The 21,050-nt window shown below is 43.3% G+C and overlaps 3 protein-coding genes across 3 annotated transcripts; all 3 read right to left on the bottom strand.

Annotated features, from left to right (window-relative positions):
* Window positions 1–687: 687 nt before the first annotated feature.
* Window positions 688–11,217, bottom strand: sphk2 (sphingosine kinase 2). Its single transcript, XM_080005406.1, has 8 exons — window positions 11,166–11,217; window positions 7,760–9,371; window positions 5,267–5,416; window positions 4,363–4,457; window positions 4,161–4,276; window positions 3,462–3,665; window positions 1,708–3,316; window positions 688–1,199 (listed from the first exon to the last, which is right to left on the bottom strand). Exons 2-8 carry the CDS (start codon window positions 8,220–8,222, stop codon window positions 1,137–1,139), a joined length of 2,700 nt encoding a protein of 899 aa, XP_079861532.1. The 5' UTR covers window positions 8,223–9,371; window positions 11,166–11,217; the 3' UTR covers window positions 688–1,136.
* A 253-nt stretch (window positions 11,218–11,470) lies between these two features.
* On the bottom strand, window positions 11,471–14,156 carry rpl18 (ribosomal protein L18). Its single transcript, XM_080005409.1, has 6 exons — window positions 14,007–14,156; window positions 13,777–13,884; window positions 13,026–13,124; window positions 12,658–12,781; window positions 11,875–11,944; window positions 11,471–11,602 (listed from the first exon to the last, which is right to left on the bottom strand). Exons 2-6 carry the CDS (start codon window positions 13,816–13,818, stop codon window positions 11,527–11,529), a joined length of 411 nt encoding a protein of 136 aa, XP_079861535.1. The 5' UTR covers window positions 13,819–13,884; window positions 14,007–14,156; the 3' UTR covers window positions 11,471–11,526.
* Window positions 14,157–18,086: 3,930 nt separating this feature from the next.
* LOC307233932 (mpv17-like protein) lies at window positions 18,087–19,652 on the bottom strand. The gene is made up of 6 exons (XM_080005408.1): window positions 19,626–19,652; window positions 19,149–19,359; window positions 18,611–18,984; window positions 18,458–18,528; window positions 18,333–18,362; window positions 18,087–18,241 (listed from the first exon to the last, which is right to left on the bottom strand). Exons 3-6 carry the CDS (start codon window positions 18,960–18,962, stop codon window positions 18,107–18,109), a joined length of 588 nt encoding a protein of 195 aa, XP_079861534.1. The 5' UTR covers window positions 18,963–18,984; window positions 19,149–19,359; window positions 19,626–19,652; the 3' UTR covers window positions 18,087–18,106.
* Between the last annotated feature and the right edge of the window lie 1,398 nt (window positions 19,653–21,050).

The raw sequence follows: 21,050 nt of genomic DNA, 5'->3' as shown, positions 1-21,050 counted from the left end.
ATCAAAGTTGAAATGGTTAATATATCTGATTTGACCTTATTTACCAACATAGTTTCTTAAAGGCTTTGGATTATACTGACTAAAAAAGTATCACATGATCATTTCTGAACCTCAAAAATAGTGGTGGAGGACGTGCGCTATTACTGTACATTTAAATGATCAACCTAAAGCAGTGACAAATAAATTTGATTTGTTGGGAAATTCTTTTGCTCAGTATGTTTGGGGGAAAAAAAAAAGTATTCGTAAGACTCATGCATCCATTTGCATTGACAAAACAGACAGACATTAAGTCTCTAATAATCGTCATCATCCAACAAATTGGTTTGATCGCACTGCTGTGATACACACTGAACAGCGTGACCATTTACAGCTCTAAATTAGTCTGCATTCCCATGAGAAAAATGTATTCAGGGCATAGTTATCCCCAACCCCCGCTTTCCTGTGATGCATATTGGTGAATAGCGTGTGAGAAACAATGGTGCAGAGACTCTGGTATTTTCACGTGGTACACACAGTTTTGCTTTTGTGTATTGGACGGACACTGATTCATACTCAGATTTGTGAGTAAGAAGATTTTGCAAGAAAGGGAAAAGTCACAGCAACTGTACAGTCCAGTGGATAATATGGCATTCAATGCAAGGACGGATGGTTTAGATGAAGATTTATGATGGGGGAGGGTGCATTTGTTCCAGGGTCACGGCCCAAATAATCGGAATGTGTTCTAATAAACCTCCTGCAAGTATCCAGCTTTGATTCAGATTTATTTTCATCTAAACATAAGGCAAAAATCAAGTAGTGCTTCTCTGCATGCATGCATACAAGAATGTATACAAACACATGCACTATCGGCCAAACAATTCCAGAAACATTCACTTATTTTCTTCTTTATTATCAGATCAGGCTAAGCCTTTTTCACGCTTCTCACAATAATCTGGGCAGAATCCAACATCTGTGCAATGACGCGCTTTTTTCATCCATTTTTAAAAATATGCTATTAATCCCTTCAGTCATATTCTGCGTGTGGCTCGGTGGGTGATCCCTTTCGCTTAAAGTTTAGCTTTCTCTTGTAGATGGCAACAGAGATTATATAATTCAGGAGAGTGCTGTATTGGTCCATCAGCTCAACCAATAGCTGGTCAGAATCTGGTAATCCTTTCTCCAGAGTCACCAACAATGAGACGGGCCATGGAGGGATGAACCTGAGGAAGATTGAAAAACAGAATACATTAAAACAAGTGGTAGGCTTGTTAATTACCAACAGTTCATATAGAAAAAAAAAAGTATGCACTTATATACGTCGTTTTTTCAAGCATATTAAAATATAATATTAAACCATAGAGCCACCAGCCTTCATATTTGTAGAAAGCCCAGAGCAGTAGCGTATTATGGCTTTAAATTTCAGTCCTATCAAATTATATACTACCAACTAGTTTGGATATTTAAAAGCCTTCTGTGTATACGTTTTTCCAAAACACGCACCCCAAGACATCCCGTTGATATAACTTGCTGATGATGTTATATGGTTTAATACCATGTAGTGAACAGACATAAAGTACAATATTAAAAAAGGTAGATAAACGCAATCACATCCCCTAACCCTCGCAAAAGTAATGCAGTGTTCTCGCCATTAAACTGCCAGCGATTTGGGATCATAGCTCTATGTGAAAAACACATCGGGCATAAAGGAGCCGCTGCGTCCTTTCTGACCTGTGCTTGAAGTGGACCGTAGGGCACCAGCTCTCCATCCACAGTCAGGGTTCCCCGCGTGGACAATGGCTGCAGTCTGAAGGCTCTGCAGGAAACATGGCTCACATATGGTGAACTGAGGGAGTGGTGGGTTCCTCTTTCCATGGCGAAGAACAGCCGGAGCAGCGTGGCTCTGGAGATGCCTGCCCGCACAAAAGTCAGGTGGATAAGCCCGTCGTCAAACCTCGCCTGGGGGGCGGCATGGAGGTCAGCCCCCAGGTGTGACTGGTAGAGGGCTAGGACCAGGACAAAGTCTCCCTCGATGGTGACCCAGTCCCTGGTGGGAAGGGGCTGGTCCAGGGGGGGCAGCAGGTCATCCCTCGGGGAACTCAACGGCGACGAGATAAAGTGACGGTGCTTAAAGGGTCCAGCTGGCTCTGCGATATCAAAGTTGAAAGAGGAGGACGGCGTGCGGAAAGAGGGCGAGGGGGACGTGGAGCCCGGCGTGTTCGGACGAGGGGCGAGATAAGACGAGGAGTGGGGGGAGGCACATGACGGTGAAGAAGGGGGCGTGGGGGAGAGAGAAAGGGATAGGGAGGGGAGCTTGGGAGGCAGGGAGTTTGAGTGGGAATGCTGGAGGAGAGAGAGGGGTCTAGGCCTGGAGGTGTTCTGATTCTGGTCCAGCGGCTTGGGCTTGTAGGAGAAGGGGGAGTGGCGAAAGGGGGAAGAGATGGTCAAGGCTCGTTCACGGGTGGTTATGTCCAGCGGGTAAGCTTCTCTCTGGAAGTAAGTGCCGTTCAGATCCATGTCTTCTACCCCATAAGACGTCCCAGAATCTGAGTCAGCCTCCTGCTTGAGTGGCTGGGTGAAGAGGGCGCTTGCTATCTGGCTGGAAGGTGCAGAGTTCTTTCTCAATGCCTGCCGAGCTGGCTGAAGGTTGTCTGGGTAGCTGAAACAACCCTGCACCTCCTCGTCCACCTCTCGCCCCATATCTACCCCGTCGTGCTCCGCAACCTCTCTCGCTTGCGTTACACCTTCCACGGAGCCATGGCCCTCGTCACCTCTGCCTCCCTCTTCCTCCTCCATCTCAGTACAGTCTTGTTCTACTCCTTCTTCGTTGTCCCTTTCCTCCTTGTTCCCTGTGACCCTTTCATCCCTTTCCATGATACATTCATCCTTTTCATTGGATTTAGAATTTGTCCCCGACCGATCCCAATCTTCACCAGACCTCCCTTCCTCTTTTTCCATCTCAGCCTCCCCCTCTCTTTCCCTATCCTCTGCCAGGCTGCTTGCCCTCACCACACCTGTTCCTCCTCCTCTGGCTCTCTCCCTTCTCCTTTCCCGTTCTCTCTGCCTCTCCATCTCCCTTTCCCTCTCACCCTCACGCAGGCTTCTCTGTTCGTTGATGCCCATGTCAGAGCAGGTGCGGTGGATCGGTGTCCTACAGAAGCCCTCCAGGCCCTCTGTTATGCTTCTGGTGAGGGGTCTCCTGGGCGGAGGCAGAGCGCCATCTGGCGACTGGGGGACGATGGAGGGAGGGAGGTAGGAGAGACGACCCTTGTAGGAGCGGAGAGATGCTATGCGCACCAGGGTGCCCAGGGTGAAGCGAGCGGAACCTAAACCACGATACCTGAGAGAGGGGAGAAGTTCAGCAGCATGAGTTTTTAAGTTATGTTTTAAAAATAGGTTGTTTTATACTGGGATGGTACAGAATGAGGGACATGCCTTTGTAATCTTTCCTAAATAATCAAGACAGCTTCTTTCAAGACACACACCTCTCGCTCTCAATGTCCACATCGGACACAAAGCCCCATGCAACAGAGAGGAAAGAGAAGAGTCTTCTGGGACCAGCAGCACGGCTATTGTGAGAGGGCGCAGGGCTGGTTGTCACGGACACCAGGTCCATGGGACGGACCCCACCCCGACAGAGTAGGAAGCAGCAGTTCAGGAGGAGTGGTTCCCTAAGGCACATGTCATATCTGAGGGAGAGGCGGGAGAGATAAGCAACTTTCAACATTCAGAGAAAACAGGTCAAGCCAGACCGATTCAGATATCTGCGCTTGATAACGGTCATGGCACAGTTTCGTTAGCTTTCAGCTAACTGGAAAAGCTGCTCATCCACTATCTTCTGTTTTAAAAAACACTGGCACTTAACAGCACATAAATGGAGCAGGAGAAAAAAGTTACACGCTAAAGTTGTAATTAGAGAGGGGAAAAGACAGAGCATTTTGAAGGAGAATAAAAGTGTGGTTGGTTTTGGTATGTGGTCTTATCAACTTATACAAGACGTATCTTATCATATAAAGTGGACCAATAAAGTCCTAAGGTCAGCCTTGATTAGAACATGCTTATCAAGATCCACAAAGTAATTTACAGCCGGTTGAGAAATTCCCAGTGATCTGGCAGAAATGACTCACTTGAGATGGACACATCCTAACTCTGACCCGTAGAGAGGGAGACAGAGACACACTCACCCTGCGTGGTGGTTTATCGAGCCGGCCAGCGCATTTCCAGAGCCACAGGGCAAAATGCCCACTGGCATCTTTATTGCTTGTTCCCAGTCAGGACGCTCCATCAAGCCATTAATTACCTGCAGGGCAAGAAGCACATTGGGAGAAACATACAAACAAGCAATCTCTAACCACCTAATTAAGTAAAACATACTGCAATACACACCTCATGCAACAGGCCGTCTCCAGAGACAATAATGATGCCATCCCACTCTGGGAGCGATATCTCTCTGAGAAGCTCCCTGGCATGGTTCTGACGCTCTGCAGGAAACAGGTAAAAGCACACATTAGTTAGGCTTCAAGACGTTTATTTAAAATAAGCATTTCAACACACACACACACACACACACACACACACACACACACACACACACACACACACACACACACACACACACACACACACACACACACACTTCAGTTATTGTTCAGTGATCTAAAGGTTGCTGGTTCGATCCCAGGCTCCTCCTGCTAGCATGCTGTAGTGTCCTTGGGCAAGACACTTAACCCCTAATTGCTCCTGATGGCTGCGTCCGTCGGTGTTTGAACAATTGTAAGTCGCTTTGGATAAAAAGCGTCTGCTAAATGAAATGTAATGTAATGTAATGTAATGTTCATCATTAACTCCAGCGAGCTTAAGGGGGCAGTCATTGCAGCCTCCAGAAAGCACGATAAACAAACTCATTTGCAGTTCTGCAAGTAGGACAAAGCTTTACTGCAAGCAAAATTGGACAAATACAATGTTGCAGTGCAAATCTAAAGGAATTATAACTGTTGATAAGATGCTCAAATAATGTTTTGTGACAACATCAATTTCTGGCTGTACAGAGAACTTCCCTTCATTGATGAGGACAGTTATCATGGTTTTCCTAAAGCTGCTTTGGTTGTATGAGTTGACTGAAACGTTGACACACAAGTCAAACTCGCAACGATGGAGCAATTGGTGAAAATGTTGTCTGTGGGACTCTAGATCATGGAAGACAGCATTTCAATGGCTGGGGATGAGCTTAAAAAAAAATAAGCAAACATACCTTAACACTAGATTTACAGAATGGTTGTCTAGTTGTTACCTGTTTGTATTAGGTTATAGCTGATGTTCGCCTCTCGGATCATTGGCAGGATGTGGGTCTGACACCATTGCATCGCTTGGCCTCTCCCGCTGAAGGGGTTGACCAATAACAGTAGCCGCCGTGGACGAGGTAGCAGACTTCTTGAAAATTCTAAAGAGGAAGGACAAGAAATGGTAAATCATAAAAGCCACTCACTAACACACCAAGTAAACAAACTGGTATGCGATCTAAGTGATCATTTTTCAGTCGTCCCCAACATTAGAATTTGAGTGCAAAAAATTATTCAAGACTCTTTATTTTACTTCAACATACTACTGCAAATTAGAGGGTGAGGCAATGCTTAAAAAGTATACGAATTGAAGGAAAACTAATGCACTCAAAATCCTGAATGTGAAAACAAAGTAGACTCCCGAAATATTTTTTCAATAGACTGGTCATACAGGCTGAGTGAAGAGATGGTATATACACAACCTCCTTTTTTTGAAATTGTGAGAAGCTGCCCTTAGTGTAAGTGAACCCTCTTTACAGATCACTTACCATGCCCAAACTGCACAAAAAGATTGGTGCCATCGCTAGTTTAAAGGTCATGTATTGGTCTTTGAACGTATTTTATTTTTAGTGCACAGCTTGTTAAAAGGCATCCAGTCTCGTGAAATGAAACCAGCCTTTATGCAATTTTGTAGTCCACGAAAAACACACAAGGGAACCTGGACCCTTAAGTAGTTGGCTTTTCCTGACTTTAGGACATGTCAGACAGCCAAACACTGACGATGAACAGAAACTAATTGCGTACATAATTTCGGCAAATAATTCTTCCACACTTAGAAATATCATGGCAATTGGTTGCTTCCAAAAATAATAATAATTGTAAAAAAATAAGTATTGAACTTCAATATCCTTTACTACAAGGTACTATCAATGAAGCAAGGGTTACACCACAACCTACATCTCACCCAGCGTTAATAAAACCACTACACTACAAAGCCCATCTAACCAGTATTCTAATATCTATCTACAAAAGAGGGATCGAGTGATTGAAACTTTAAGGAAATTAAATATGGAAGTGGTGACCAAGAGATTTGAAAAGCATGGTGTGTAAACACAAGAATAATGAACAATAACAATGCAACAGATTACAAATGAGGCATGATAAGAGACAAGTAGATTGGGTCTGACAGGGATGATAAGGGGGCGACAAAGGAAAGAGACATGATTGGGAAGAGAAAAAAAAAAAAGAATGACATAGACCTCTGTATCAACGGTGGAGGAAAGGACACAATGGTGTGTGATCTGTGAAGAATGGGGAAAGGAAGATAAAGCAGAGGAATTACATGAGAGACCAAAAGTTGATAGTGGAGGGATTTAGAAGGTGGATGTGCAAGCAGTGTGTGATTCAAGAACAGAACGCATTGTGGAAAATGCGTAAAACACAAAGAGCTAAAACTGAGGCTGAACCTTGATTGTGCTATTTACTTTGTTAGCTAGCTGAGCCATCGCTCGCTGTCTCTACATTAAACACAGACTGATACAGACCGTGCGTGCAGCACAGATAAGCAAACAGAGAGATACTTAATATTCGACCAACTCTGAAAGGAATGCACTCATTATATTAAAAAAAAACAAAAAAAAAAACCAACATATTGCAAGAGAAATTCCCGGAATTAAAAATCACAGTACCTCTAAACTTCAATTGTGACAAACAAAAAAAAGGAGAAAAGATCATTGATCTCAATTGTGTGATTATTTATAAGAGTATTTTCTTCATAGAAAGAATGTTTGGGTGTTATAATCAGGCATTACTAGAATAACATTTCAGACTAAAAATCAATATTATATTTCAAAATCTGATACCATTCCTAGTACCATTGAATTGCTAGCATATGTCTAAATCATGTCTCAGTGCATCAAATAGTGGAAAAAAAAAAAAAAAAAAAAAAAAAAGATTGAATACGTTTCGCGCACTTGCCACAATAAGTTTATACAATTTTTGCAGCCAAGCGTGACAAAAGGAAACCTGTCTGCCTTACATTACGCCATAAACAAATCCTACTGAGGCTCATTACAAGAGGCCTTTCATTACTGTCCATGTACAAACACAACAGAGAGGCTTTACTAGCTTGTCAGTCTGCAGATTTGAATTTTCTTTATTTTGCTCAGCACACTGAAAACTTTTGTTAACTACTGAAATCCTAGAGGAAATATCACTGAAGACCGTATTATTAGAGAGTATATCAAGTGACTGATTATCTTTTGGTATTCGGCCTGAAACGCAAACACAGCCATGCTGATATAGCCTACACTATAATGGAACTCCCTCTCTTGTGATACGGCAAACAACTGTTTACTACATTCCACTTGTTCTCAGTTGAAAATGCTAAATTGGGAATATTATCCAGGGATCATTGGTAAATCATCGGAGGCAGCTTAAAGGCAAAACTTATGTTGACATCAACAATTACACAAACTTGACCATCACGCACCAGAGCCACTCACCTGTGTCAGCGGTGACTAACACCCCCCTGAGCAGGCACTGGACAGCGGCGGACCACCTCTCGGACTCGGGCCGGCTCTCCGCCAGGTAGGCCCTCACCTGCCGGCGGCGAGAAACCCCCTTCCGCCGCTTGCCTGGAGGGTACCAGTACAGCACCAGGAGGGGTGGTGCCGGGGCACGGGGGCAGCTGCAGCCCACCAGCTCTGACAGCGGCAGGAGGAGACGGGCTTCTTTTCCAGGTCGCGGGGACAGGCGCTGGACGTGTATGTGTGTGTGTGTGAGGGTCAGGGCGTAGTTAGAGGCCAGAGCCGGGGTGGTGGAGGCCACTGGTGAGAGCCCCCCCGGACCACCAGGGCTGTTTGGGCAGCTGTTACTGTTGCTGTTACTGCCCGATCCCCAGCTCGCAAACTGTCCATGGAGGAGGGCTTCGGCCGGTGATGGCACAAGAGGCTCTGGAGATCGCATCCTCGCTGCTTTGAGTCACTAGGTTCAGTAGGCAAGGTAATGAAAAAACAAAAGCGCTATATTGCAGGAAGTGTTCCTCTAAAAAATGGACGGCTTGTGTTTTATACATTTGGAGGTTATATAATTGGAGGACGGAGATAGGCACCACTTTGATATGGGAACCCAGAACCTCAACATTTTATCCATCACATATCTGCAAAAACATTCTTCTTCAGTGCTTAACTACCAAGAGAAAAAGCCACCAAATCTTTGGGACTAATGGAACTTTCAATCTGGTTGTCTGTTTCAGAAGTACTTCTCAATTAGAGAGAAAAGAAAGAGCAGCTACCAGTTTGAAGGCGCTTTTGTGTAGAGTATCAATGACATTTTAAAGGCCTGTCATTATTATAAATGTATAAAGCTCCCATCTGTTCAATTTAAATGAAGGTGCTGTCCAGCTTCTACAGTTTCTTAGCACTGTCAAATGAAAAATCCAGACTAGAAAATATTGAACAGTTTCCACTCATTACACAGGGGTCATTAGAGATGAGTGTCATTAGAGATGAGTGTTTTTATGCAAAGATTGTAGAAGTACAAAAATATATAAAATATATATTTCAAAACTGCCTATTGTGATACACATAGTGCAGCTTAAGAACAGCTACTGAACATCAATAACAATTTAAATAACAAAGGAACAAAACTAATTTGTATTGATCATTTCTGACTAAACACAAATGCTCCTTGTTCAGACAAGGACAGTCCAGTCATTTTAATCAAATAACTGTGGCCAGAATATTCAGTGAAGTGCTGGTCAAAAATGTATAATGCCACAACAAGTTGATATGTGCAGTCTATTTAAGTGCAAAGACTTATTTCCATGGGGATTTTATCTTTCTGTCCTTGATAAACTGCAGAGGAAAGAGATGAGTGACTGGCCCGGCCACCGCACAGTAGTGTCTGTCCCACAGTAGTCTTATCCAAACAAATATCCCTGCGTCACCTTTGCTGGACACTCAAGGGTGGGGAACAAAAAAAGGAGTAAAAATGACAAAAACAAAAAAGGACAAACAAAACACTAACAGTCAGCTCTGGTGGCGTCCAAGGTTTATGTCATTGTAGTGTGTTCCTCATGTTGAGCGTCATGTTCCCACCCAAAGATGTGTGTGCCTGATCAGAAGACAAGAGAAACATAAACGACAAACCCTCAATAATCAAACTGAAGTAACCATGTGGCTGCATTTCTTTATACAATAGTGAAAGCGATACCAAATAATTAATTGAAGCGTGCAATAATAACTTAAATAACATCTTTAATTCCTAGACATATGTACTTGCTGCAAAAGAATGTCAGTAAGAGTTTTTGTTATGACAAGTGGAAGTCATGCAAAGTACACAAACAAGACAAAGAGAATGCAAGATGTATTACACCTTATGCTCACAAATCGCACTATGACACACATCCTCAATTTGCCTTGCTTGGCCATTTGGTTAGAATGTTGCACAATAAAATTACAAAATCTTCCCCCCCTCCACATTAAACCTTTTGTACCGAGCTTGGAGACATAATCCTTTTCGCAATCTCTGTACCAAAATTGAGATTATACATACTTTGTTGGATTTTTGATAAGAAAGCCAAGAATAAGGTATCTTTTAAAACAAGAGGCCGATTTTCTTGTGTCAAACATCATGAAATAGTTAGAACTAACCACAGTAATTCCATGAAATTACTGTAGAGTTTGATTCAGATATAATTCCAGTTTACAGATTTAGAAAAAAAATTGGGCCTGAATCATACTGCAGGTTGAAGCCTATAGGACATTATAGGATTTTCACATCCCAGCCATAAACTAGTATCTCTGTTGGGACTGCAGTTAAATTTAACCAAGGTACTACAATAACCGGAGAATGTTATGCAAGCGGCAGCTCAGACAAAGATCAATAGTTGACCGATGTCCAGGTCTGATTAATGGGAAACAAAACCACACTAAGCCATTGTTGCCCCCTGCATCCTTGAAATGTTGGGTGGGGACACTTGGTATTACTATGAGCAGGCTAATTTGGGCCCCCTACACAATAAGCGTATTGAGTGACTAAAGGAACATTTTAGAAAGCTTTTCAACTGACACAGAAATAGCTTGGAAGCAGTTCTGGCGATGACCCATCTCGGCTTGAGTGAGAAGAGTCACTTAAAAGTAGTGAGTTTAACTTCACCAAGGTGGTAACGCGTTACGTTACAGCTGACCTGGCAACCACCTTACGTGACGCATGCAAGTCAGTTCCATATTGGAGGCTGGACATACGGGCTTGATGTTCGCCCTCTAATAACCCCACAACTTTTGTCCGGGAAATGTTTCAGATCTGAGTTGAACGCGTAAACAAGTGGGAAAACCACGTTTAGTTCCGCACTGAAATGTTGAATAAAGCTGAATATGGCACGCCCAATATGAAACCCGCTTCACTCCGGGACCTTACACTACTAGGTTAGCTTATTGACAGCTAGCATAGCAACCGATCCAGCAGGCACTCGAACAACAGATCCAACTCGGCGGCGCTGCCTCCGTTCACTTCCTTCGAGGCAGAAAACGTTTTCACGGCACCCGGGAAACTTATCGCAAACTCGCGCGGACGGACAGCGCGTTAACATCGGGGGCGGCTCACAGCAAGCTAGCGGCATCTACGGCGGTTATCGCCACCGGGCAGCGCGCCGTAACGGGGGACAAAACGCGTTGTAAACAAAGCCCCGATCACCCGCTCGTTGACCCCGAAGAGCTCCAAGCAGATCAATTGCGTCACGACGCCTGAAAACGGCGAGTTCCGCGGTGGTTGAGCCGCGCTCCGACCGCGTTTAAAAAAGACAAAAAAAAAAAAAAGCACACAAAGCCTCGGGGCCCGGTGAGTAATGACGAGGTTCCGCCGGCGCGGCTCGGTCGCGGTGCACGAGCGGGCGTGAGCGCCGTTTACCTCATTTCGCTTCCCCGGCGACGGACCGCGGCCGCCTCGCGCTTGGCTGTCGGGAGCTCTCGTGAGGTCCAGGAAGTGGCGGCGGAGGAAGTAGCGGAACACCCGCAGACGTCCTCCAATCAGCGCCCCGCTCGGCCGACGCACCAATGGGGAAATGTTTTCCCCGTCACATGCGGCCTTTATGACAGCGTGAAACACAATGAAACAACGCGGAGGCTCCGTTTCTCTTCCCGACGCTGTCAATTCTATCTCTTCACAGAGACCGCGAGCTGTTAGAGACAAACGAAGAACTCAAGAGCACCGGGTCGTTTTGTATGACCAATCTTTATTTGAATCAGATCGCACAGGAAACAAACAACATCTAGTTCTTGTAGCCACGGCTGGCTCTGCGACCACGGGCCCTCTCGAACTTCCTGCCCTTGGAGCGGATGTAGGGCCTGGAGAAGACGAGGAGAGATAGATTTGTTTTTTTAATTACACATTCACAATGTTAACGTGCGTCACAATTAAAACATTTCGTCCTATTGAGATAAAAACACCACAATACAATTCTGAAACCTAATTTAAAATCAAGGACAAAATGTATTTTTAATATAATAGGGAGGAGGTAATAAAAAAAAGTTAAGTTATAGAACTCTAATTGGGACCAAAATATTTTAAAATCTGAGAAATCTGGTGAATAAAATGACAAGCTATAACAGTCACATACTTTGTGTGGCTGTGAGGGGTTCCAGGGGCTTTTCCAAAGTGCCTGTACACTTCCCTGGCCTTGCGGCGTCCTGTAAAAATGTGATATAAAGGATGAAAATCTGAACAGATAAGGCTGCCAATCTAGGAGTGAAGTTGCACCAATACAGTCCATTATCAGATGCATGGTTAAAATAAAGTACCAGAAATAAACCCAAACAACTAATAAATTAAAGAAAAGGGGGAAAAGGCTCTCTTGACAATTCCTAATAATTACTGCTTTACATGAGCACATGCCTGTGTGTTGTTGAGACCATAAACAAAGCCGGGAGCCACTTAATTGTTTAGTGAAAACTAGTCCATTTCCCCCAATCATTCATAGCCTATTGTGTACTACAGTATCATTTTTTGGATTTAGGTTCATGTGAAATTTCAAAGTTACATGTTTTAGTCAGATGTATGCTTCTGAGACTGTTGCAAAAGCAATGGACAACAATGGGGATCGGAGATAAAAAAAAAAAATATGGAAGATTACATTTTAAGAATAAAAAAAGCTATCACAAAGAATTTATAACTTGACAGCATACCACGTAACAGCAAAGAAAATTGCGTCACAGTAAAATTAATTCTCCCTCAAAATGTTTCAAATTATTTTAAGACAAAGCCCCCCTGATAGTTTTATTTTAGCCATTTTGAGCACTACTCGAATGGAGAATTCTGTAAATATATCCAGCATTAATACTACGCACAGTAAAAACCTTGTGATTGCCAATTTGGCAATACCACAGAACATTTGGATATTCACCTGACAGCAGCACAGTTCCCTGTCCTTTGGGGGCAGCCAAAGCCAGCTGGTCGAAAGTCATGACCTGACCACCTGCCTTCAGGATCCTGCTGCGGGCTCTATCAGTAACCCTCAAAGCACAAATCTAGAGGATAAAACATTCGGAATTAAAATTCTGAATTAACTAGAAATATGTCGACAAGCCAGCACTTGAGTTAAAATACATAATTGAATCGATCCACCTTTTTCCTTTTAGTACACTAAATTGAGCATTATTAAACCAGCATGCTTCAATTTGAACTGTCAACTACCCTTTGCAAATGTATTTAATGATTATTTAACCAATTAGACAAATTCCCAAATGATGACAAAATATAAAAACCTTATACCTTGAGCTTGGGGATGTCTTGAATCCTGACATCATCAGTCACGGTTCCCACAACCACTGCAGTCCTGTTCTCACGGCCAGACAGTCTCATTTTGCGGATCTAAACAGTAAGGAAATTGATTATAATCAGATAAGCAATAGACAAAAGGCAATTCTGACACCTACACACTGAGATTTAAATTTCCTTTCCTCAAATCTCCTCCATTTTCCATCTTGGCACTTTTGAAGACTTTGATCAGCATTTGAAAACGTTTTATCATATAGACAAAGCCTTCCCTTTTTTTTCTTATAATATTACAACATATAAAATGTATGAAAGTATGAAAATGTATGTGACGAATAAACCTCTTGAATATTAATAAATTGCATTGAGACAAAATGTAACAGTCATAATATAGTAGGAGCAGTTGCACTTTTGAGCGCGCTAAAACCCAACTGTATCATCAATAAGCAAGAGCGTATAATATAGATTGGGCTGAGTGATAAAGACAAAATAGCTTTTAAAGTCAACCCTGTGGGACTGTTATAAGCAATCAAAATACAAATTACTCATTTTTTCCCCCAATATCTTTGATTCATGTCAAACTACGAATGAATCCCAATTTCCATGAATCATTTGAGACTGGTCCACGATGAAATTCTGATGAGTACGAGATAAAGAAAAAAATGCTGGACTGTAAAAAAGCAATGCAATAACTTTAGATAGGAGGTATTTAAAAGGTACATTGCATAGAGAGGAATAAGACACTGACCAGACGGGAGATTGAGATGGGAGGCCTGTTGGTCTTGCTCATAAAGAGCCTCCTCAGGACCACTTTGTTGAAGGGAGCATTGGAGCGACGGGCCAGGAACCTGTACAACTATGAGGAGACAGCGGTACAGTGAGACGGCGGCTGAGGAATCCCTAAATATGTCATTTGATTATTTGAGGTTTAACGAATAAGGACATACATTCCAGCTATATACATAAGTGGAGTCTTACCTTGACCAGGAGCCTCAGGTAGATATCTTGGCTCTTGGGCTCCTTTCGGTGCACCTTACGGTCCTTGTTGTGTCTGATGTCGACTCCCTAAAAACACAGGATCAAGTCAGATACACAAACCAAAACCACGTTACTACAGCGCTTTTTTTGTCCCCCCCAAAGCTCTGACACTGGATGTCATCACTTCAGCAATGACTTATCACTTAAACTCACGGCCACCCGCCGTGTTTACAGCCCAAAACACGGGGAACAACGCGGGGCGTCATTCAGCTTGAACGTATCATCTTGTAATAAACATTTGGTCTGAAACGACGCTAGCTGGTCGTGCCGGGCGAGTTCACACGTTGACGCTCGGCGTTAGCGATAGCATAGCTTTGACTTTAGTTCACTGCCGAGTTAGGAACGCCGCCACGTCACAAATAATGATAAGTTCGCATTATATGACGTTACCATATCGGGCCGAACATTATGCGTTATATACAGGATTCACTACTGGCTATGAACTGGCTTGTCTTGTGAACAATGTTGCCGACGTCAATGGGGTTATGGTAGCATGCAGCGCAGGCCTAAATGGGACAAAATCTCTTCCCGGTTGCAAAGGACAACGCTTTGAGCGTTAAAACCGGCAAGTTCTGAGAAGATTCGGTCTCCTTAAAGACAGGATGGCCGTGGATAGGCGACATGGTACGGTCTACGAATTGCCGTGGCTCTACCTACCATCTTGGACTCAGAACGAAAAGGAAGAAGGAAGAGCGGAAGTCTCGCGATAAACAATTCTCCGCACTCGCGGGACTCTGATTGGTCCTTTTGACAAACACTTCCGGAAAGGCGAGGTCGAAGTCGGTTAGGATGTTTCAGAACAGCGCCGCTAGTGGCACATGCCTGCTGGTGCACAAGAGTAAAAACCTTCGGAACATTATTATTATTATTATTATGATTTTATTTTATCACTATATTACTCATAGATGATCATTTGTATGGATCATATTTTCATGTATACAGATAATTTATAGATAATCGGTGTTCATCTGTGACCATTGAAAGGTGTGACCGCAGAGGGCGCTGTTGCACATTTCCTGCAGGTATATTGTCCAGAACGCCTCTATTTCTCAAACTGTGGTTATGTTTTTGTCATCAATTCCTTTTAACCTTTGACGATAAGTTAAGAAAATAACACTTACATATAATTTTTTTCAAATTAAGTTTTAGAAACAACCGTTTTTGATCACTGCAGTTTCTGAAATAAACCATAAACTAACATTTTCTAAAAAGGTGTTTATTTGTGCGTGCATGTACTGTATAAGGGATGGTTGCATGACCTCATCTTGACGTTCTTTTGGGATAGGCCTGCACAGTCTATCCGTAGAGGTCACAATTCCTGACGGCAGCCCTCGGAATATGTGACCACACTGTACCTGCACAATGAGTCAGTCAAACATGAACCGAATGGTTTTAGGTGATTTACCGTGCCCTCACCTTTATTTGGACAAAGGTATTCTGTGTGGGATCATCACAGAGCCAGCAACAAACGGGTCACCATTTGTGACAGCAGCTGTCTGAATATGTGGCAGTCACCCATTTCGATTGGTCACAGATTACGGTGTCCCACTGATGCCCCATATACCCTATAATTACCGGCTGCAATGAAGACTAGTGGAAACAGATTACGTTGTCACCGCTAACCTAATGAGAAATTCCTTGAGCTTGTATGCAAAAAACCTGACGGGCTTGGACGTGAATTATTTCAAGTCGACGCCGAAGATCAGCAGGATTTTAAGGCCAGGATTTTAAGGCCCTCATGTGAGGGACGGCACGTAGGCCCACTGGCACCGGCTCATTTTCAGTTTTAGAGCCGCTCATGAAATACACATATAGTCATTCAAAACAAATAACATCTGGTGATGGTACAATTAAACAAGAAATGATTACATCTGCGTATCTGAAGAGATACGTGGTCAGGTTGGACGCCAGTCAAAGCCACATTAACGTAAGAGAAGAGTTCATCAGTAATATTTGCATATTTGATGACAAATAGCTGCACGAGTTACAAAACCCTGATTCAAAGTGACCTTAGCGTTTTTGATCATTCAACCCAGAGTGAACTTTTTAAACTGGTTGTTGTTCTGGGACATTTTGACTCCTCGTCCTGGGTGACGAGAAGTGTGGATTTGGAACGCATGCAGATGTTTGTCATTAAATATGCAAATATTAATGATGAACATTCTAACAAATCTGTTGCTTTGACCAGGTATCTCCTCAAATATGCAAATTGTAATAATTTAACATAATTTTATTTGGATGGCAGTGTATTTCCCTTGCTGTGTACCTTAACGTTTGCTAGTTGCTGCTACCCTCATAATAAGGAATATGTTGAGGACATTATTTTATTGTGAAAAACAATGAGCATCACCTGCACAAGGAGCCCATGCAAACGCAATTGGTGAGTATGTTCGGCTGCCGTCCTAAAGGGTTTGAGCTCCCCCTGGGGTTCAGTGAGGTGGTGATCTCCTGTTAATAGGTTCATAATTATATAAATGCAACCAATACCGAGTATTACCTGCACAAAGAGACAACGCCCACTTTTATGTCAGGGTTTTTCTGTGGCGCGTTTGGTTGGAAGGATGGAGGTTGGAGCCCACCCAGGAACACCACCCGTGCAATATGTGGGCTACCACCAACCAAACTGCTGTTGCTGTCATGAAATTCAAAATGAATAGGTCAAGGATATGACTACGTTATTGTGAACGATGATGCTCGCTGTCCTTGAGTACCATGTATGGCTGTTAACCTCAAGGTTGCTGGTTCAAGTTCACACTGAGGTGCAATCTTGGCAACCTGACCATCAGCATTATGTGACATTTCACCAAGCAACCCTCAAATTTTATTTTTTAAATTCTAATTTTCTTTCTCCCGGGACAGTTTCGCTCCTGTCCTGATGAATGCACCCGGGTGGCCAGAGCGGAGAAAACCTTCTCTCTTGGTAAATGTTGATGACACCCCGACGGACTGTTTAGTAACTCACACAGCTGTTATTCTACAAATACGCAAGTATTCCCATTAACTAACTTGCAGAAACGCCTTCTATGCAGATCTTCTCCACAACAGGAAGATTGAATAGGTGGAAAAGGTGATTAAAGGTCAGCGGTGGCATCATGGACTACATCAGCCTTCCTGGCCCAACAATGTCTTCTGTCTTGGAAAATGTTAATGTCACTTTGAATCAGGGTTCCACTCACACAACTGTTTCTCATTAAATATGCAAATATTACTGATCAACATTCTCTCTCATGAAGGTTGCTCTGACCCCTGGTCAAAGTAAACATGTTTCTTTTAATATATTCATAATATTGTTTTTTGTTTTTCTGGATGAAAGTACATTCCTCTTAATGAAGGTCCTCCATTGCATTACACAGAAGAGTTACATTGTCTCCAGCCCAGACAACACCTCCCTGGCCTTCCTGTGTGCGTGTTACGGATCACCACCGCGCGCGCGCGCACTTGTGCGTGTGCGTGTGTGTGTGTGTGTGTGTGGAAGTTGTGGACGGCACACACAGTCAAGGTTGGCAAACACTGACTCTGACTACTACGTTACACAACAATCAATTTCATTTTTATTATATTATTGTCTACCCTCCCATGCGTGGGCCACAGATTGGGAACCGCGGACATACAGTACATGTACAGATGATATTCATGCATATAGATGTGCATATAGATGCACAATGTTATACGCAAATGCACTGCAATATCCCTTTTTTATCAGAATATGAATTGTTGAGACAGAGGTTTATTGTTTTTTGTTAGGTATATTGGTCATTTCTCTATGGTAATTTTTTTCTTACTTTTCTGTTTTAAATGACAAATTCCCAAATGATAAATCAAATTTATAGCTGAGTTTATGCTGAAGAAATATGGTTTGACGCGTTAGGGGTAGGCGCTAAGCAAAGGCAAAAGAGAGGGTTAAGTATGCCAACATACTGAAATATCTCACACTTAATGAAAGCCATCATAGAAAATTTTCAAATAAATTTCACAATGAAGTACCGATCATACTCCTGTTTTATTGAAATGAAAATCCCTTTGGTCCATTACAACATAATTCATTGTGATGGGGACCTTGAGTCATTTTGGCCCCGCTGCTGTCTGAAATGGCAGAGGAAAACGGTCCACACTAGAGTTATGCCTCCAACAAACACCGTCCGCGCCACGGGGGGGATCAGGGAAAAATTTACCGCCTGAGAAAGTGAGGCACATCGGAAAATAAGTAACCATTGAATTCTGCATGTATTGCGTGAGCTTGTGGAGATAAAGCTGGCAGCCTCTCACCTGCATTGTAGACCAATAAACCACTCCGGTCTTGTTGCATAAGGAGAAAGCGAAAAAAGAGACGGGTTGCTTCATTACACATAAGAGGAATATAGCAGCAGCTACTGACTGTTGCGTGTAGCTACCTTGTATGAAGTCCAGAATTTCTGCCTCCAGTCTTCAAAAGGGTCCTCTTTCCTGTCTAGTACGCTTAGGCCTGAGCATGAAACAAATCCATTATAATATTGTTCAATGACAACACAGCCAACAGCACCAAGAACACACCACACGGCCCTCACCTATGAAGAAGGCGCTGATAGTTGCAGGAGCTGCGACCAGCTGATCCAACGCAACTTTCCCGGCTACCCTCGTGACGCCGCCGCCAGGCAGCAGCCTCTCCAGGCCCCTCAGCCAGTGGTAATTAAAGTTTGCGTGGAAACAGAAGCCGACTAGGGCCACTTTCGCGGTCTGAGACCAGTCAACGTGGACCGTGCCGCGGAGCCGCCGCGGCTCTCCGGGTTTGGAGCCCGCGGCCGCTTCCCTTCCCAGCATGCTCTGCTGGATGAGGTCGGCGGAGGCGAACAGCGTGGTGTATCCCAGCACATTGCTGACGTACGGATGAGCCTTGAACAACACCCAGGCCCGGTTCATAGCACGACTGATGCTGACCAGTCTGGGGAATGGATTTGGGGAAATACCTATTCAGAGTTTCTTCATTCACAGCAGTCACTAGTTGTCCCTGTTTCACAAATCGAGTGTTATTTTGCTGTATTATTTTCCAGCCCTACCTTTACTGGTTTTAGGTACAGAATATGAAATGGAAACAGCCAAACATACCTTCCAACCGGGCTCGTCCTATTAAATACTGAAGTCGCAAACGCCCGCAAAGTCGAAGGACTTTCGTGGATCGGTTTGGCTGGTTAATAAGGGTTAGGTCTCAGTCTGTCGGTGTTTTCTGGACTGGTCAAAGGTCTGCTGCAGTCACACAGGCTTCAGGAGACTTTATCAGCACAATGGAGATCAGCAAGAATTTGAGGGGGAAAAACACCTGTGACAAATAACTAAAGAATAACCCAACTGGTAATATACACAGCTGGAAAACAGATATACAACAAGAGATTCCTCCTAAACACCAACATTTTGAGTTATTCTATGATCTGTGAAGATCTTGTAAATGTTGTGCAGTATTTTAGTTTCCAATTGCATTATTGCCATTCTGAACTCAGATCTGTTTCCAAGTTCAAGTTCCATTGACCTCGTATGCAATCACGCATACATGTTTTCCCTGTTAAGTTAACAGATAGTCTGACTTACCAACGATAATTTGAGTTAAAGCGAGAGCACACCACGCTCACCCTGCAGCCTTCTGGTCTGCAAGACATGTGCTGACACTATAAATAGCCGCCGCTCCTGCGGCCCTGGCTTTCCTTCTCCAAAACAAGGTCTCGATATACGAAGACTAGGAACATGGCTCATTTCCCCACATTGGATGGTAGTATAGTGACCTAACACCTTTTCTAGGAAAAGTTTGATTATCCTACAGTTGTGTAAATGTAGAGTGGCCACAGGTTGTCTTTGAGGCCGATATCAGACAGCAGGTTAAGATGTACTGTCATAGCATTTAAAGTGTTAATACATATGATTTCTTTGTTATTGGATTACACTACAAGTCCCCGAATTCCATTCGAAACTGCAACATTTTTTTTCTCTGATTTTCATCTGGGTTTCACTTTCATTTTCCAGAATGTATGCCTTCTGATCTTCTTCCGATCGATTGATTCTTTTTGGTGGTGGGGATATATTCTCATCCATGGGTGCTGTTCAACACCCCTACTCCGCTTTATCAAATTCAATCGGCTGTCTTTCACTTCTTGCATTTGCACGATTTCAGGCCCATGATTCCCCGCCACTAGCAATGGAAACAGCATATAGATGAGCACATGCATAACGCAAATATATTGAATGTCTTTTAAAATAATTAAATAAACACGGCACAAATATCAAATATTTTCAACAAAAAAAAAATCGGACGGATTACCACTTTAAGTACCGATCAAACACATTGGGTATTTCAGCAAACATGCCAGGCTCCAATAAACCCCCTGTCACTTACAGCACCTACAGTTACTGTGACAACAATCTGCAGATTTGTTAAACATAAAATATGCACTACAGTTTCTCTCTTTCTATCATTCTTTCTTTCTTTCTTTCTTTCTTTCTTTCTTTCTTTCTTTTGTCCTTTCTTTCTTTGTGAAGCCTATTCACCCCCTTGCAGCGATAGACACATAGAATTCAGCACTTGGAAGGTGTCGGCCTGCTTTCAGAATTGTAAGGACAATTAATGTTACTAGCAACCATGTCCGCTCTTCGGCCAGAGAATGTGATAATTAGGACCTGCAGGTTAAGATCATCAATTAAGGGCCTGTTAACGCCGTCAATCGGTGTGTTTGTGTTCCTCTCTATTTAACAAGCTGCCTTCAGTTGCCAAACAATGGACCCGTGTGCCCACACTTCCACAAGCGGTTGACTTGTCAGATAATTGCCTCTCTCATCGTCTCCCCCTTTCAATGTGTCAAGTTGGATCCTATTCATCTCATTGGGGAAAAAAAAACAAAAAACCGGAATTTGGGGATTTGCATTCAAGGCTAATGACAGTTGACTTAATTTGCCTAGACAAACCCCCCCCATTCATACAGAAACATAAGGTGTGACTAAAAACCACGCCTCTTTCTCCACCAG

The sequence above is a fragment of the Zeus faber genome (genome assembly GCF_960531495.2).
Source record: "Zeus faber genome assembly, chromosome: 8".
Classification (NCBI taxonomy): Eukaryota; Metazoa; Chordata; class Actinopteri; order Zeiformes; family Zeidae; genus Zeus; species Zeus faber.
Note: the sequence above shows the minus strand (reverse complement) of the source record. Positions and strands in the feature narration are given on the sequence as shown.

Excerpts from the sequence above, each read along its gene's own strand:
- sphk2 (XM_080005406.1), bottom strand. The coding sequence starts at position 8,222 with ATGCGATCTCCAGAGCCTCTTGTGCCATCACCGGCCGAAGCCCTCCTC. Across the intron at positions 4,458-5,266 it reads CTATAACCTAATACAAACAG|AGCGTCAGAACCATGCCAGG; the intron begins GTAACAACTAGA and ends TGTTTCCTGCAG. Across the intron at positions 3,666-4,160 it reads TCGATAAACCACCACGCAGG|ATATGACATGTGCCTTAGGG; the intron begins GTGAGTGTGTCT and ends CCTCTCCCTCAG.
- rpl18 (XM_080005409.1), bottom strand. The coding sequence starts at position 13,818 with ATGAGCAAGACCAACAGGCCTCCCATCTCAATCTCCCGTCTG. Across the intron at positions 11,945-12,657 it reads GGGAACTGTGCTGCTGTCAG|GACGCCGCAAGGCCAGGGAA; the intron begins GTGAATATCCAA and ends ACATTTTTACAG. Across the intron at positions 11,603-11,874 it reads ACCCCTCACAGCCACACAAA|GCCCTACATCCGCTCCAAGG; the intron begins GTATGTGACTGT and ends CGTCTTCTCCAG.
- LOC307233932 (XM_080005408.1), bottom strand. The coding sequence starts at position 18,962 with ATGAACCGGGCCTGGGTGTTGTTCAAGGCTCATCCGTACGTCAGCAAT. Across the intron at positions 18,363-18,457 it reads AATTCTGGACTTCATACAAG|ACCGGAGTGGTTTATTGGTC; the intron begins GTAGCTACACGC and ends TTATGCAACAAG. Across the intron at positions 18,242-18,332 it reads TTTATTGGTCTACAATGCAG|GCGGTAAATTTTTCCCTGAT; the intron begins GTGAGAGGCTGC and ends TCACTTTCTCAG.